General features: G+C 45.6%; 1 protein-coding gene across 1 annotated transcript in view; it reads left to right on the top strand.

The window, feature by feature from the left end:
- LOC142311638 (beta-1,4 N-acetylgalactosaminyltransferase 2-like) overlaps positions 1 to 17,887 on the top strand; it is a 204,628-nt gene that overhangs the window by 173,528 nt on the left and 13,213 nt on the right. Inside the window, exon 8 of the mRNA XM_075350206.1 lies at positions 866 to 1,006. Within this exon, the coding sequence (XP_075206321.1) occupies positions 866 to 1,006 (141 nt within the window). The remainder of the gene's footprint in view (positions 1 to 865; positions 1,007 to 17,887) is intronic.

The following is a 17,887-nucleotide window of genomic DNA, read 5'->3' on the forward strand; positions in this document are numbered from 1 at the left end:
TGTAGATAGTTGCCCAGCGCGCTACTGGGACCGGACGGCTGGTGCGTGGACAATGGCATGCAAGCCACTAATTTTGCAGTGGGGTGGGAGACCCTCAAACTTTCCCAATCTGCGTGCAGTAGGGTCTGGTATATACTCAGTATGCCCTACTGTCTGAAGAGATGCACAATGTGTATCTGGCCAGTGAGGATTCATGATAGGAAGCCTTCAGCATATTGGCTGTAAAAGTCAGTAAATGGTGAAATTCTAGGCCTCGGACCTAGCAGGAGTCTTGTGGTGAAGAGAAACTCCACATAATGTCTTCCCTCAGAGGAGACTCAGCGAGAACCAGCTCATTCCAGTTCTTTCCAGACAGAGGCTAGAGAATAGCTCCACCTATTGAGCCATGTGACCAAGAACTAGCCAATAGGATAACACCCAATGAACACTTCAGATTCTTACAGTTTTCACCAGCAGATGGTGCTAGAACACAACAAATGAAAAATGCTTTACTTATAACATATAGCATAATATTACATATAAGTGAATGTACTTAAAGAAACAGACACAATCTGGACTGGGCCACTACACAATCACATAACTGCCCACTTCATGTGCCTGCACAGGAGAATCCTGATAGTGTGCACAATGTCGCATACTGCATTCTAGATACCCAATCTTGGATAACCCCTTAAACACACTAAGAAATTAATAACAGAAATGGGCATAGGCTAAAAATAAAATTTCACAATAAAGATATTATTTGATCCACAGATATGCAGATACCATAATTTGCTTATTTTCTACATAAAATTATTTTACTGGATTTAAGGATTGCGGTTTTGGTTTATGATCACATTTCACTCTCAATGTTTATATCATTTAGGGATGGTTTGCAGGCAGGAATCTTGCTGTGTCTCAGGTGACAACTAAATATTTCCTTTGGGTGGATGACGACTTCCTTTTCACCAGTGACACCAAACTTGAAAAGTTACTGGATGTTTTGGAGGCAACTGACCTGGATATGGTAAGATGCTTTGGAAACGTTTGTATTGTATTCTCTTAGTTGATAATATCGCAGATAATCCATATTTATAAGCATTTTACTCCCAACTTGCAAAACAGCCAACACTTTTTCTGAGGAAATCCTCCAAATTTTCAATACAACATTATGATGTAAATATGCATTGCATTTATTCTTCTTATGGTTGTGGAGATGTAAAGAGGTTATGAGGATGCAACGGCACAGAAAAGGACAACTCAGTGATAACATAAAAAGCAAATATTTAGTTTATACAGACAGAGGGATAGCGCCTTGAGTATGCGATCAGGAGGTGGCACAGATAATGATAATTAAAAAAAAACAAAACAAAAATGATAATACAATAAGAGATTCAACTATGCAGGTATACACACAATATTATTTACACACTAGTACTAAATAATAGGTATCTTAAACATTATCTTAATCCTAATCTCTCTATCAGGGAAGCGTCAGCGTCACCCCTTCTTTCGTTAGTCACCTATAGTCATCACATATTGTGCTCCCAGTGTAATCATCCTTGATTAAGGTAGATCTTTATCAAAATTGATGTTTTTTATTGGAGTTGGTGATTAAAATATAACAACGCATTTTGTCTCTGTTCATAGAGCCTTCTTCAGGTTTAAAAAAAATCATAAAAAAATACATATTGTGCATCTGTGCCAAACCGAAGCCTACTTATCACCCTACCTTGCAACTTCCCTTGCTAAGAAGAACAGCAGAGGATAAGAAGACCAGTGACAGGTTTGGCACAGAGGTGCACAACATGTATTTTTTATGATTTACTACCTGAAGAAGGCTCTGTGAACAAAGACGAAATGCATTGTTATATTTTAATCATCAATTACAATAAAAAACATCAATTTTGATGAAGATCTACCTTGCCCAAGGCTGATTACACTGGGAGCGCCATATGTGATCTTGTCTATCTTTGTGGACCTCATCTGTAGTAACTCTGACCGAGGAGTTTTACTTCCAGCACACCGATCAGGTGGCAGACCACATGACAGCTAAGGACAAATTCTATTTAAGAGCTAAACTTGCTCACTATAGGTGAGTGCAATATATTATATTTCTGATTTTGAAAGTAATTAATACTACTCTCATAAAAGTGCCACACTTGTTTTTTTCTTTCTTTCCTTGCTTCTTTTTGGGAAGATATAGTTGGATTACTTTAGTAATATACAAAACTGAACACAGGTCCCAACAGGGCTTACAGTACAACTTGCTAGGCTGCAAGTCCAATTTAGTGGGTAACATCCCTCACGTAGCATACATGCTGCTTTCATTCACTGAAGCGTGGCCCCAGTCCTTGCTCAGTCCCGTTTGCCTTGACAGGAAGCAACGGTCCAGCTCACTTGGGTCTTCTCCAGAATCGAGTATCACTGGGGTCTTCTCCAGGACAGGATATCATGGGAGTCTCTTCCTGGACAGGGTATCATGGGGGTCTTTTCCTGGACAGGGTATCATGGGAGTCTTTTCCTGGATAGGGTATCATAGGGTCTTCTCTTAGCAGTAAGCCCATCCACCACTCACACATCAGTCCTGGTACAGGTCGAGGTGCCATCGCCATCCCTCTATCACCCAGTCGATTCTTTTATATTTAGTAACTGCGCCACAACTGTCACCTGGTTGCTCCTCTTATCTGCTCACTATGGGACCTTTATTTTGTGCTTTTGTTCCTCCTACTATTTCCATTCTTTTCTTTTTATTATCATTTTTGGTCAGCAGATGGCAACATTTCCTTGCAGACACTTGGTTTAGCACTGCTGTATGTGTCTCTTCACTCCTGCATCCCCTTACAGAAAGACAAGACCACCAAAGTTAATAACTATAATGGCCCTCTGTGTATGTCGGGGGCTTGATGATATAGCACTCTAGATGAATTAGAACTGGAGTTATGTTTTAAATATAAAAAATGGTCCAAAAATTATGCCTGTAAGTTATTTGTGAGCAGGCACAGCATTCTGAGCAGAAAGATGAGTCAAGCTTACAGTGTCACTGTTAGTGGTAGCATCATCCTTCTGTGTTATAGATGAGTGATATCCCAAATATTCCATAATGCCCTCTACTTTCTCCCCACAAGTTTTTGCCAGAGCCAAAGGAGGCCAGACTATAACTACACCTTATCACTTACAAATCACACTAGATCTGGCACTGCTGCTCATGGCACTTCTCCCTCTCTCTCTTTCTGAGAAAGCAGACCCATTCCTTAAAGGAGCATGGGAAGTAGTAGCAAGTTCCCTTAAAGTGGTTTACCCACGAACAAAGTTTTAAATTTTTTTTTAATCAATAGATCTTGGAATAATAATCATTTTCACAATTGACAAGTGGTTAAAAAAAGGTCCCTGTGCATAGATAATCTTATAAATGTGTCTCTGCTATGTATATTGTAATTGTGTCGCCAGGGGTTAAGGAGATACCCAGAACCGGGCCAAGGGGTTGCTTCTGGAAAGGGGATCACGGTGTCGTGACCCGGTCCGTGCTCCCTGGTTCCACAATAAAAAGGGGGGTTATGTTCGTGACGCCACCCGTGGAATGTGATCAGAGATGACCACCGCTGCTGCAGAACCTCCGGGGGTGATGGAAAGCAGCTTGAGATGGGATGGCTCCCCACGGGTAGAGCCTTTTCCCCGGGGCAGTGTGATAGTAGTCTAAGGGGTGAGTGCAGGACACGAGCACAATAAACAGGCAGACTCACGGTTTTGCAGTTTCTTTGTCCTTTACTGATGATGGTATTCAGCAGAGTACTGTCCACGGAGTCTGTGAGGGGTTCAGGGTTTCTCCCACCCAGCCAGGCCGTTTTGGCTTCCTTGCCTGCACTGTGTGTCTGTGGCCCTGCTGCTGCGTGAACTATGCAGCCGGCCCTGTGCTCCTCGGTACCGACCTGACAGGCAACTCGAGTCCTTACTAGTATGTTCCTGAACTCTGCGCTTGTTGCTTGTGTCTGTGGTACAGGTGAAAGATCTGGAATCTTCACTTCTCTGGTGGTAACTGTGCAGTATGTAACCTGCAGTCTCGGATCCAGCATCCGTTCTGTGTGCTCCACTGGGGATGAGCTCTGCAATGCTCTGTCTCCCAGGAATGTTCCTCTGTGTACTCTGTCTCCTTTCCTCAGACCCTCAGCTAGGCCTGGAATTGGTCAGCGGATCCTGAGGTGAGCTAAAGCCAGCTTCCAACCTACAGATCCTGTCTCCTCAGTGCTCTGCACTGAACTTCCAAACTGAAACTACTTCTGACCATTTCCTCCCCCCCCACCAGAATATACAGGGAAGCAGCTTGGTCTCCCCCTTCTGGCCAGGAGGTCTTGGTGTTGTGTGTGGGGAGTTAACCCTTTGTGTTGTTACTGTGGCAACCCTGGGGTGCCACATTCCCCCTTAGTGAAGAACAGTACTCCGGGACTGTGAAAGAAACAAACAAGTTATCACAACAATTATATATATATACAGAGTCTCAAAAGGAAAAAATACAAAAACCTTAAAGTTCAAAAAGAGTCCAAAATGTTCAAAAATATATAAGTGTTCATACAGTATAGTCTCTGTAGGTACTGGGCTTTTGGTCTTAACGTTGCAATTAAATAAACATTTCAATCAACAAACACTTCTTAAAGGTGTCTCTACTCTGGTCGTAAGTGCAGTAGGCCTCACGGCCCTCGGGCCACCAACAATGTGATCAAGTTGTAACTCTCCGTGCTGCCACCTTACACCACTCTTCTCTCACCTTTTCTGTACACTAAACTGTTACGGTTTTTCCCATAAACATTATAACATATGTACATTTTATATGCAATTCCACATTAGTCTTTATATCTTGCTGGTATCTGACCCTGAGTACTACGCTGTGACCTGCGTACTGCTGGTGTACTGGGTGTACTTAGCATAATGGTGTGAGTGGAAGTGTACCTATTTGGTGTTTCTAATACTTGTGAGGATGGGGGGCTGACTGTAGGACTGGCAAGCTCACTGGGACCAGGAATCTGTTCTTCCTCTACGGTTTCAACTTCCAGTTCTTCATGTCTTGGGACTTCTTGTGGTATGGATTCTGATTGTGGTTCCGCCACTTGAGGGAAGGCGATCATTGGGACTACTACTGCTCCATGGTAATTTGGCCATGTTTTTGGGAAATCTCCTAAGACTGTATGGAATACATCTTCTTCCTTCTTGACAGGTTGTACCTGTATGGGTAAGGTGACTTCTGGTGTCTTCAGGGTTTCAGGACACGGTTTGAGTTGATCTCTTGACACGACAGCTGATGTCCTTCCTTCATCCTTACTGATTAGACACACTTTGGGATTATCCATACTGGATGGTAAGACTGTATATGGGGTGGTTTCCCACTGATTATCCAATTTGTTTGTGCGCCGTTTCCTCTTGAGAACTTGGTCACCAGGTTGCAATGGGGTTGCTAGAGCATGCTGGTTGAAGGTTCTCTCCTGTCTTCCCCTAGCTTGTTGGAGACTTTTCTCTACGCACTCTTGTACTTGGCGATACTGCTGCTGACGTAGGGTATCCCAATTGGATTCTTGAACTTCTGCATCTGGCTTCAGAATTCCCATATCTAGATCAATTGGCAGTTTACCGGGCCTTGCACGCATTAGGTAAGCGGGGGTGCAGTTTGTAGAACTCACCGGGACATGATTGTACAAGTCCACCAAGTCTGGCAATTTCTCTGGCCATTGATTTCTTTCTGACTCTGGTAAGGTCTTCAACAGGTCAATCACAATATGGTTCATCTTCTCACATAAGCCATTTGTTTGGGGATGGTATGCTGTTGTGCGGATCTTTTTACAGCCATACATGTTGCAGAATTCTTGAAAGATCTGTGATTCGAAAGCTGGACCTTGATCTGCAAGGACTTGTTCTGGGTAACCATGGGGTCTGCAAAAGTACGTCTGGAATGCTTTAGCTGCTGTTCTAGCTGTAAGGTCTTTCACGGGTACCACCACCAAGAAGCGTGAGTAATGGTCCACGATGGTTAAGGCATAGACATAGCCAGACCGGCTTGGTGACAACTTGACGTGGTCTAATGCGACTAGCTCGAGTGGTTGCTTGGTTACTATGGACTGGAGTGGAGCTCTCTGGTTCTGTTGATCCTTTCTTCTGAGGTTGCACGGTCCGCATTTTCTACACCAATCTTCAATTGATTTTCTCATGCCAACCCAGTAGAATCTTTCTCTTAAGAGCACTTCCAACTTTTTCCAACCAAAATGACCAGCACCGTCGTGGTAAGCTTCCAGAACCATCTTGACGTCTCTCTTGGGCACGATGATCTGCCAGACCAACTCATGTGTTTTTGGATTGGTGTGCCTTCTACAGAGCTTCCCTTGGTACAGGAACAATTTACCTCTCTCTTTCCAGAGATGTTGTGTCTCAGCTGGGGCATTCTGATTAGGGTATGCACCTTGTTGTGTAAGCAGTTCTTTCACTAGCTTCACAGCTGGATCACTGTCTTGTGTTTCAGCCCATCCGTGGTGTGCTAATGGGTTGAGAGTTGCCTGCTGTTGTTTTTGGTAGACACTTGGTTGATACTGTCCCACCTTAGGACGGTGAAAGGCCGGCAGCTCAATTTCTTCCAGTCCCTCCGGTTCCTCTTCCACGTCCCCCGAGTGTGGCATCCGGGATAAGGCATCTGCGTTCCCATTCTTGTGGCCTGCCCTGTACTTGATGACAAAGTTGTAGTTTGACAGTCGGGCTATCCATCGCTGTTCCAGCGCACCTAGTTTTGCAGAGTCCAGGTGGGTCAACGGATTGTTGTCAGTAAAGATGGTAAATTCTGCAGCTGCCAGGTAGTGTTTGAAACGCTCTGTTACAGCCCAAACTACTGCCAGTAGTTCTAACTTGAAGGAGCTGTAATTCTCTGGGTTTCTTTCTGTAGGCCGGAGCTTCCTGCTTGCAAAAGCAATAACTTTCTCCTTGCCTTCCTGCTTTTGAGACAATACTGCTCCCAGTCCTACGTTGCTGGCATCCGTGTACAAAATGAAGGGTTGATGGTAATCTGGATATGCCAGGATCTCTTCTCCTGTCAGTGCCCACTTCAACTTCTTAAAGGACTCTTCTCTCTCATCACTCCACTGGAAAGGAGGATTTCGGGCTGCAGACTTCTTTGACTGTCCTACCAGGATGTCTTGTAGGGGAGCTGCTAGCTTCGTGAACCCTTTTATAAATCTTCTATAGTAGCCTACCAGTCCCAGGAATTGCCTCACCTCTTTCACGCTGGTGGGTCTCGGCCAATCTCTGATCACGGTAACTTTTTCAGGATCTGGTGCTACCCCTTCTGAGCTCACGACATGTCCCAGGTACTGTACCCTTGGCTTTAGAAGGTGACACTTGGATGGCTTGATTTTCATGCCGTATCCGGATAAGGCTTCAAACACTTCTGCCAGGTCTTGTAGATGCTGTTCATAGGTCTTGGAGTAGACTATGACGTCATCCAGGTACAGGAGGACAGTTTCAAAGTTCTTATGTCCTAGGCAGCACTCCATCATTCGCTGGAAGGTACCAGGCGCGTTGCAGAGTCCAAACGGCATACAATTGAATTCACAAAGGCCCATCGGCGTGGTGAACGCTGTCTTCTCCTTATCAGCCTCTGCCACAGGAACTTGCCAATACCCACTAGTCAAATCTAGGGTGGAAAAGTAAGTAGCGGATTTTAATGCAGCCAATGACTCTTCTATCCTAGGTAATGGGTATGCATCCTTGTGTGTAATGCGGTTGATCCCTCTGTAGTCTACACACATCCTCATGGTCCCATCTTTTTTCTTAACTAGCACTAGTGGGGCTGCCCAGGGGCTACAACTGTCTCTTATTACCCCTGCTTCTTTCATTTCTTTGAGCATGTCTTTGGCGCATTGGTAGTGAGCCGGTGGTACTGGTCTATACCTCTCCTTTATGGGTGGATGGTTACCTGTGGGTATAGTGTGCTCTACCCCTTTGATCTGCCCAAAGTCTAATGGGTGTTTGCTGAATATTTGTTCATATTCATTCACTACCCTGTATACTCCATGCTTTTGATGGGAGGGTGTAGAATCGGTACCTACATGTAGCTTTTGGCACCAATCCTCCAGCTTTCCCTCTGAGCCATTGTCTTCCGCCTGACTTGACGGCTTCAAGGGCTCAACGGTGGTGATGGCGTTGTTATCAACCGTATATAGCTTAGCCATGGTAGCATACTTTGGTAGGGTGACCTCATCTTCCCCACAATTTAGAAGGCGTATTGGCACTCTTCCCCGATGTACCTCAACTATTCCTCTGGCCGTCAGTACAGTTGGCCTACTGTCTGAGTACACGGGTTCTACCAGGGCCTGATAGTCTCGCCCTCTGATGCCTATTGCAGCTCTACACCAGACCAGCATTTCTGTTTTGGGAGGAATTACAATAGGTATTGGGTCACTTACCCTTGCACTGCCAATTTCACCTCCTGACACTTCTACCTGCTGCTTCAGCATCAAGGCTTTAATTTCCTTCTGCAGGAGTCTCTGTTGCCCAGGTTTGGCAGTCTCGACGATCTGCTGCAAGACAGTAATTACCTCTGCAAAACAATTTTCAATTACATTCATTCCTAGCAGCATAGTTGGTTCACGTTCTCGTCGGTCAACATCAACAATGATAATACCCTGATTCTGCAATTCTACTCTCCCAATCTTAATGGTCATTTCTCTGAAACCAACCTGTGGTACTAATTCACCATTGCTAGCCCATATATTCAATGCAACATTAGATGGACCACTGCTAACGTCTGAATCAGCCCAGTACCTCTTATAAAGGACATGCGGAATTGATGATATTTGGGAACCAGTGTCCAGCAAGGCATTGAGCGGAATGCCATCCAGCACGATGGGGATGACTGGACGTCCCCCCACATACTTGTCGTGCCAGGGTGAAGGACCTTGAGAGTTCATTCCTGAGGAGCGGCCCGCCTCCCCAGGGGATCCCCATTTAAAGCACATTCACGGGCAAAGTGACCTGGCTCATTGCAACGGCGGCAAATGGGCTGTCCATCCGGCTGGTAGCGGTCGCTGGGTCGTCCTCTCGTCGCTTGGTATCTCCTAGGCCTCATCCATGGGACATCCTCCTTGCTGGTCGCCAGCTCAATCTTGGGTGCAGACTTGGATCCACGCAGCTCCTGGACGATTCTAGCCATGGAAGCAACAGTGTCTGTAAGGGCTTCAAGCTTTTGATGGAGAGCCTCATTAGTGATCGGCTCCAGGTGGTTAGCAGCAGCCGCTGACATGGCCGATGTCACCGGCACTACTGGCTGCTGGGGTGCCACTGTAAGGTGTTGAACAGAGTCTATATCCTGCGGCTCCTCCACCTGCTGGAGGCGGATGGCTCTATCCTTTAGCTGGGCAAATGTTAGTCCTGGATCCTGGATCACCATCATGCTCAGTTGTCCCCGGTGGGAAGGGGATGAGAGTCCATCCAGGAATTGGTCTATCAGCAGCTTATCTGCTCCAGGGGCTAAGGCAGGTTCTGCTAATTTAAGTGCTCTGAGCGCCTCCTGCAAGTTTAAGGCAAAGTCTCTTGCGCTCTCTCTAGGTTTTTGCTTGCATCCAAAGAACCTCATTTTAGCCCGGCTGCCAGCAGTGGATTCAAAAGCTGCTTTTAGTCCAACTATTATATGCTCTACAGTGTCCTTTGCATCGTCCGGCCAGGATGTAGCCTCCCGCTGGGCATTGCCAGTTAACTGTCCCATAAGCATACCAACACGCTGAGCTTCTGTCAGGGGGTACATGCTGTAGTAGATTTTTAGCTTTCCGATAAAGTCATTAAGTGTGTTGGGCTCACCTGAGTACTGCGGCAGCCACACTGCACCCGGGGTGTACGGCATCAGGAACGGCATGATAGGTGCCGCTGCACCGCCGAGTACAACAGCGTCTCCCTGCTGCGACATCTTTGCGCCCCCTTAGTTAATTTCACCAGTCTTCTTGACAGCAAGCCTGGGACACTTTTCTGCGTTTTCGTTCGGGTCGCAGCACCGAGCGCACCTCCTCTGCAAGCGGTGGGCAGAGTCTTAGTTTAGGCGCGATGTTTTCCCGCGCGTAGCAGGTAATGGCGTGATTAAAGATGGCGCCTGGAAAATTTTACCAATGATGTTTTTGGATTTTTCCAGGTATCTTTGCAAAGTTTAAAGTCCGTTCTTTGTTGCAACAATTCACAGTGCAAGTCTTTTATGCGATGCAATAAGTCTTTACAGGCGCACGTCACCCGGGTTGCAGCCGGGTCCAGTCCGCATCCTGTTCGTGACGCCAACCGTGGAATGTGATCAGAGATGACCACCGCTGCTGCAGAACCTCCGGGGGTGATGGAAAGCAGCTTGAGATGGGATGGCTCCCCACGGGTAGAGCCTTTTCCCCGGGGCAGTGTGATAGTAGTCTAAGGGGTGAGTGCAGGACACGAGCACAATAAACAGGCAGACTCACGGTTTTGCAGTTTCTTTGTCCTTTACTGATGATGGTATTCAGCAGAGTACTGTCCACGGAGTCTGTGAGGGGTTCAGGGTTTCTCCCACCCAGCCAGGCCGTTTTGGCTTCCTTGCCTGCACTGTGTGTCTGTGGCCCTGCTGCTGCGTGAACTATGCAGCCGGCCCTGTGCTCCTCGGTACCGACCTGACAGGCAACTCGAGTCCTTACTAGTATGTTCCTGAACTCTGCGCTTGTTGCTTGTGTCTGTGGTACAGGTGAAAGATCTGGAATCTTCACTTCTCTGGTGGTAACTGTGCAGTATGTAACCTGCAGTCTCGGATCCAGCATCCGTTCTGTGTGCTCCACTGGGGATGAGCTCTGCAATGCTCTGTCTCCCAGGAATGTTCCTCTGTGTACTCTGTCTCCTTTCCTCAGACCCTCAGCTAGGCCTGGAATTGGTCAGCGGATCCTGAGGTGAGCTAAAGCCAGCTTCCAACCTACAGATCCTGTCTCCTCAGTGCTCTGCACTGAACTTCCAAACTGAAACTACTTCTGACCATTTCCTCCCCCCCCACCAGAATATACAGGGAAGCAGCTTGGTCTCCCCCTTCTGGCCAGGAGGTCTTGGTGTTGTGTGTGGGGAGTTAACCCTTTGTGTTGTTACTGTGGCAACCCTGGGGTGCCACATAATAGCCTGTGTCTGACCGTACAGGGACATAGTCTGATCATACCACATCTCCTGGGCTGGGTAGGAAGCAAAAGAATATATAGATATTACAGAATGTGATAGCAAATTATTCTTTCTTTGAAATAAAATATTTTTAAAAATAGGCATGGAAAGCTTTACCTCACATAAAGGATGAGCTGTGAAACCAGACTGTAATGATAGTACTATATCCTTTCTAAAAAGACACATCTGCATGTGTATCTCACTATCTGACATGAAATCAGAATAAACCTTTCCCATTTTAGGTCAATTAGGAACCAAAATTATTTATATTTGCCAAATGCCAGAATAATGAGAGATGGAGAGAGAGAGAGACAGAGAGCACGAGACAGAGTGTTATAAGGCATTTTTATTACTTTCTGCAAAGTCAAAATTTTCCATACATTTCATCAGTATTTCGTGCCATTGCCCTTAAACTATATGACTTGGGTCAAACATTTTGTATATCCTTCTACAAGCTTCTCACAATGGTTGGTAGGAATTTATTCCTTCTGACAGAACTTGTGCAACTAAGCCATGTTTGTTGGTCACCTTACTCGCACCTGCCTTTTCAGCTTTGCCCATAAATTTTCAATAGGATTGAGATCAAGGTTTTGTGATGGCCACTCCAAAACATTGAATTTGTTATCCATAAGCCACTTTGTAACCAGTTTGGCAGTATTCTTCGGATCATTACCGTATTTTTCGGACCATAAGACGCACTTTTTTTCCCCCAAATGTTGGGGGAAAGTTGGGGGTGCATCTTATGGTCTGACTGTGGCTGCGGGGAATGAGGTGCTGCGGTGGAGCGGGTCATCAGGGGCACGAGCAGGCTGTAGCAGCCTGCTGTGACCACGTGGGCCCGCTCATTACATATGCACGCCCATCCTCCCGCCCATCTCTCAGCGCAGAAGCCGGCGCTGACAGGTGGGCGGGAGGACGAGCGGGGACGCGCGCATAGTAAAGAGCCGGTCCACATGATCACCCCTGGCAATTACAGCCTGGAGTGATCATGTGCGGCTGTATTCACTGCCCCCCGCGCATCATCATCAGCGCGGGGTGCAGTGAATCAGTGCACTCACCCGTCCCTGTGTGTGGAGCTGGTCCCCTGCAGCACGCGATGTCTTCTTGTCTGTGCCGGTCAGCTGATCGGCACAGACAGGAAGACATCGCGTGCAGCAGGGGAACGGCTCCACACACACAGGTCATTGCCGCTGAGAGGAAGATGATCAGTGCTGGAGGGAGTGAGGAAAAGGTGAGTATAAACGTTTGGTTTTTTTTTCTCTGTGCTATAGGATACAGGCCATATACCAGGATGGTATATGAGCACGATGGGGGCATATAGCAGGATGGGAGTATATGAGCAGGATGAATGGGGAGTATATGAGCAGGATGAATGGGGGGTATATGAACAGGATGGGGGGTATATGAACAGGATGGGGGGTATATGAGCAGGATGGGGGGTATATGAGCAGGATGGATGGGGGGGTATATGAACAGGATGGGGGTATATGAACAGGATGGGGGGTATATGAACAGGATGGGGGGTATATGAACAGGATGGGGGGTATATGAACAGGATGGGGGTATATGAACAGGATGGGAGTATATGAACAGGATGGGGGTATATGAACAGGATGGGGGTATATGAACAGGATGGGGGTATATGAACAGGATGGATGGAGGGTATATGAGCAGGATGGATGGAGGGTATATCAATAGGATGGGGGTATATGAGCAGGATGGGGGTATATGAGCAGGATGGGGGTATATGAGCAGGATCATATACAAGGCAGGAGGATTATTACCAGGATGGGGTACCTTAGTAGAGAATTTGGGGACATTACCCCCCATAACAGTGTCAGCAGCAGATCCTCGCCCCATAACAGTGTGTCATGACCACATTTTTTTGCTTAAAGTTTTATTTTCCTATTTTCCTCCTCTAAAACCAGGGTGCGTCTTATAGTCCGGTGCGTCTTATAGTCCGAAAAATATGGTATGCATTTGCGCCCATGCTTTAAGTTCCTGGCTGATGTCTTGAAATGTTGCTTCAGTATTATCACATAATCTTCTTTCCTCATGACCATCTATTTTGGGAAGTGCCCCAGTCTCTCCTGCAGCAAAACAACCCCCCATCATGATGCTGCCTCCCCCGTGTTTCACAGTTGGGATGATGTTCTTAGACCTCAAAGCTTCTCCCTTTTTCCTCCAAACGTAACGATGGTCATTATGGCCAAATAGTTCAATTTTAGTTTTGTCAGGCCACAGGACATGGCTCCAAAAATTAAGGTCTTTGTTCCTTTGTGCATTTGCAAACATTAATCTGGTGAAACGCGTGTCAGGGTTTCCTTTCCCCCACATCACCAGTCCTGGCACGTATATCTTTCCCAGCCTGACATTTGTGTGCATATGGCTGTGCTGTTGCTTCCGGATTATCCTCACTATTTGCTGCATTTTTACACATACCTTCCGTATGGTAAATCTTATATTCCTACCGTGGTATTTCATTCATCATATGAGCTTGGTGCACTTCCATTTTTTAATAGGCCTAAGTTTCCCCCTTCTGATAATATTCTGGGGTTTCTTTCCTTTTAAAGACTCTTTGCCTATTTACTGTATTATATGTGACCAGCTATATGACCAAAAACAACCTCTTTTGGTAGGTGTTGCTGCAGAAATTTTTTTTAAAATTTTTTTTGATCACTTTGAGGTAATTTACCATTTGTGCAATATTCACTCCTGTATAACTTTATTTACTCCGGATTTTTTTTCTCATTCTCACCATCATGTCTATTCATCGGGTCTGTGCACTATAAGTCTTCTTGTTCTTGTCTTCTTGTGCCTTGCGAAAGTATTCGGCTCCCTTGAATTTTTCAACCTTTTCCCACATTTCAGGCTTCAAAAATAAAGATAAAAATTTTAATGTTATGGTGAAGAATCAACAACAAGTGGGACACAATTGTGAAGTTGAACGAAATTTATTGCTTATTTTAAACTTTTTTTAAAAAATAAATAACTGAAAAGTAGCTGATATACTGGGTGAAGACCATGTGGTCTTAGGGCCTTTTTACTGTCAGGAGTTTGGTACTTTTTGCAGGTTTTTTTGCTGGCTGCAATCAGTTATCTTTCCTGTCCTGTTGTATCTAGTAAGTCGAGCCTCACGTTTGCTAATCTATATTTTCTATCTGTGTATTGTGTTTTCTTACATCACCGTCGTTACATGTTGGGGGATTGCTATTCCTTTGGGGACTGCTCCGAGGCAGTTAGGAATCCTCATTTCTATCTTTGAGGTGTAGCAAGTTTCTCCGGCAGTGACAAGGTGTAGGTGTGTTAGGAACATCCTACTGGTACTTCTAGTGTTGTCCGATAGATAGGGGATTGCAGTCAGCTTAGTTTCCAACTACTCTTGTGGTTTTGTTTTTTCCTGATTAATGGGACTTTCTGTGATCGTCCACGGTTACCAGTTCATAACACTGGTGCAGACCATTTCAGCACCAAATGTGCACCTCCTGGCACAAAACAGCAGCAAAAACATATAACATATATAGAAGATATCAGGGAGGTACAAACCCCCGAGATCAGCGATGCCAGTTCCTGCAGTTATACACTCAGTATATAGAATATATCAGGGAGGTACAGACACCCAAGATCAGCGTCGCCAGTTCCTGCAGTTATACACCCAGTATATAGAACATATCAGGGAGGTACCAGAGATCAGCGGCGACAGTTTCTGTAGTTATACACTCAGCATATAAAATATATCAGGGATGTACAGACACTCGAGATCAGCAGCGCCAGCTCCTTCAGTTATACACTAAAGCCCGCTTTACACACTGCAATATATTTTACAATGTGTCAGCGGGGTCACGTCGTAAGTGACACACATCCGGCATTGTAAGTTACATTGCTGTGTGTGACAGGTACGTGCGATTGCGATTGAACGTTAAAATGTTCATCGCATACACATCGTATCTTTCTCTAGAATTGAACGTGTGATTGTTCAATGTTCCCGAGGCAGCACACATCGCAGTGTGTGACACCCCGGGAACATTGAACAGATCTTACCTGCGTCCTTACGGCTCCCAGCCAGCAATGCGGAATGAAGGAGGTGGGCGGGATGTTTATGTCCCACTCATCTCCGCCCCTCCGCTTCTATTGGCCGGCTGCCGCGTGACGTCGCTGTGACGCCGAACGTCCCTCCCATTCCAGGAAGTGGACGTTTGCCGCCCATAGCGAGGTCGTATGGACGCGTAAGTATGTGTGACGGGGTTTAATCGTTTGTGCGGCACATTCAACAAACTGAACGTGCCACACATACGATGGGGGCATTGCAAATCGCATACAATATCGTATGCGAAATTGCAATGTGTAAAGCAGGCTTCAGTTTATAGAATATAGCAGTGAGGTACAGATATCTAAGATCAGCAGTGAGAGTTCCTTTAGTTATGCACTCAGTATATGGGTGCGCTCGCACGAGCCATATGATTCGCACGAGTTTCACATCGGCATCACCCGACACAGCCGTACACTCTCCTGACAGGAGCGGGTCGGCTGCATGTATTTCTCTGCAGCTGAGATGCTGCTATCCAGAGAGTGTGCGCCTGTGTCGGGTGATGCGATGCAATACTCATGCGAGTCATACAGCTCATGGGAATGCACCCTATAGAATATTTCAGGGAGGTACAGACCCCCGAGATTGTTTGCAGGGAGACAGGCTGGGAGCGCATCTGACTGCAACCAATCACAGACTCCAGACCGGCAGGTGGGTGGGGAAAATAATGCATATACATGAGCAGCCCAGGAAGTGAAGGAGAGGCCGCAGGAGCAGTGTACAGCTGTGACAGCGCCTAGGTAAGTATGGAGTGCTTGCTTCAGTCTTATTTTTTTTATTTTTTGTTTGTTTGTTTTTTTTATTTTCTTAAGTGTTGGATCTGGATCGAACACCCGGAATCCCGGGCCTGGCACCCGGGAACCTTTGAAACCACGCAGATCTGGACTTTTACAATCCAGGTCTGCCCAGCACTAGTAACAATCCAAAATCCATGAGTGAGTTGACTTTTAATTCTCTTGATGTCAGGAGATGCTTACTTAGACACCTTGAGGTGGTCTTCGCAGAAGTTCTCTGCCATATTTATTTTGTTTCATAGGCCAAATAAAGGAAGAGGAGCTACTAAATCCACTATTGCTAGATGTGTTAGAATGTCCATAACCTTAGCTTACTGCATCTCAGGTCAGGACCAACTTCAAGTTATTAAGGCTCAATCTGCTAAGGTTATAGCTACCTCCTGGGAAGGAAAGTTCTTTCAGCGGTGGTCCCGCCCTTGGGATTTCTTCTACTTAATTCTCTCATGTACATGTCACAGGGTATGACGGGATCACGAGAAACTGAGGAGCCTAAACTGGTCCTCAGGCTAGGGGTACCCTAACTGACCCTGGTCCAAAAGATAAATCTGAAATTGACAATGTTTGGGCCGCCTTACTTTCCTTAGATCCTGTACAACCCTGGTCTAGTGGCCCCCCCCTCCTTCTACCCTGGAGAAGCACAGGACAGGAGTGATTAATCCCAAAAAATAAACAGATGGGGGGAAAAAATAAAACTCAAATGCACAGCAATCACTCATAGAGATATAAACAATACAGTCATATGAAAAAGTTTGGGCACTGCTATTAATGTTAACCTTTTTTCTTTATAACAATTTGGGTTTTTGCAACAGCTATTTCAGTTTCATATATCTAATAACTGATGGACTGAGTAATATTTCTGGATTGAAATGAGGTTTATTGTACTAACAGAAAATGTTCAATCCGCATTTAAACAAAATTTGACCGGTGCAAAAGTATGGGCACCCTTATCAATTTCTTGATTTGAACACTCCTAACTACTTTTTACTGACTTACTAAAGGACTAAATTGGTTTTGTAACCTCATTGATCTTTGAACTCATTGGCAGGTGTATCCAATCATGAGAAAAGGTATTTAAGGTGGCCACTTGCAAGTAGTTCTCCTATTTGAATCTCCTATGAAGAGTGGCATCATGGGCTCCTCAAAACAACTCTCAAATGATCTGATAACAAAGATTATTCAACATAGTTGTTCAGGGGAAGGATACAAAAAGTTGTCTCAGAGATTTAAACTGTCAGTTTCCACTGTGAGGAACATAGTAAGGAAATGGAAGAACACAGGTACAGTTCTTGTTAAGCCCAGAAGTGCCAAACCAAGAAAAATATCAAAAAGGCAGAGAAGAAGAATCGTGAAAACAGTCAAGGACAATCCACAGACCACCTCCAAAGACCTGCAGCATCATCTTGCTGCAGATGGTGTCAATGTGCATCGGTCAACAATACAGCGCACGTTGCACAAGGAGAAGCTGTATGGGAGAGTGATGCGAAAGAAGCTGTTTCTGCAAGCACGCCACAAACAGAGTCGTCTGAGGTATGCAAAAGCACATTTGGACAAGCCAGTTACATTTTGGAAGAAGGTCCTGTGGACTGATGAAACAAAGATTGAGCTGTTTGGTCATACAAAAAGGTGTTATGCATGGAGGCAAAAAAACACGGCATTCCAAGAAAAGCACTTGCTACCCACAGTAAAATTTGGTGGAGGTTCCATCATGCTTTGGGGCTGTGTGGCCAATGCTAGCACTGGGAATCTTGTTAAAGTTGAGGGTCGCATGGATTTAACTCAGTATGAGCAGATTCTTGACAATAATGTGCAAGAATCAGTGATGAAGTTGAAGTTACGCAGGGGATGAATATTTCAG

Source organism: Anomaloglossus baeobatrachus, chromosome 5 (genome assembly GCF_048569485.1).
Source record: "Anomaloglossus baeobatrachus isolate aAnoBae1 chromosome 5, aAnoBae1.hap1, whole genome shotgun sequence".
Classification (NCBI taxonomy): domain Eukaryota; kingdom Metazoa; phylum Chordata; class Amphibia; order Anura; family Aromobatidae; genus Anomaloglossus; species Anomaloglossus baeobatrachus.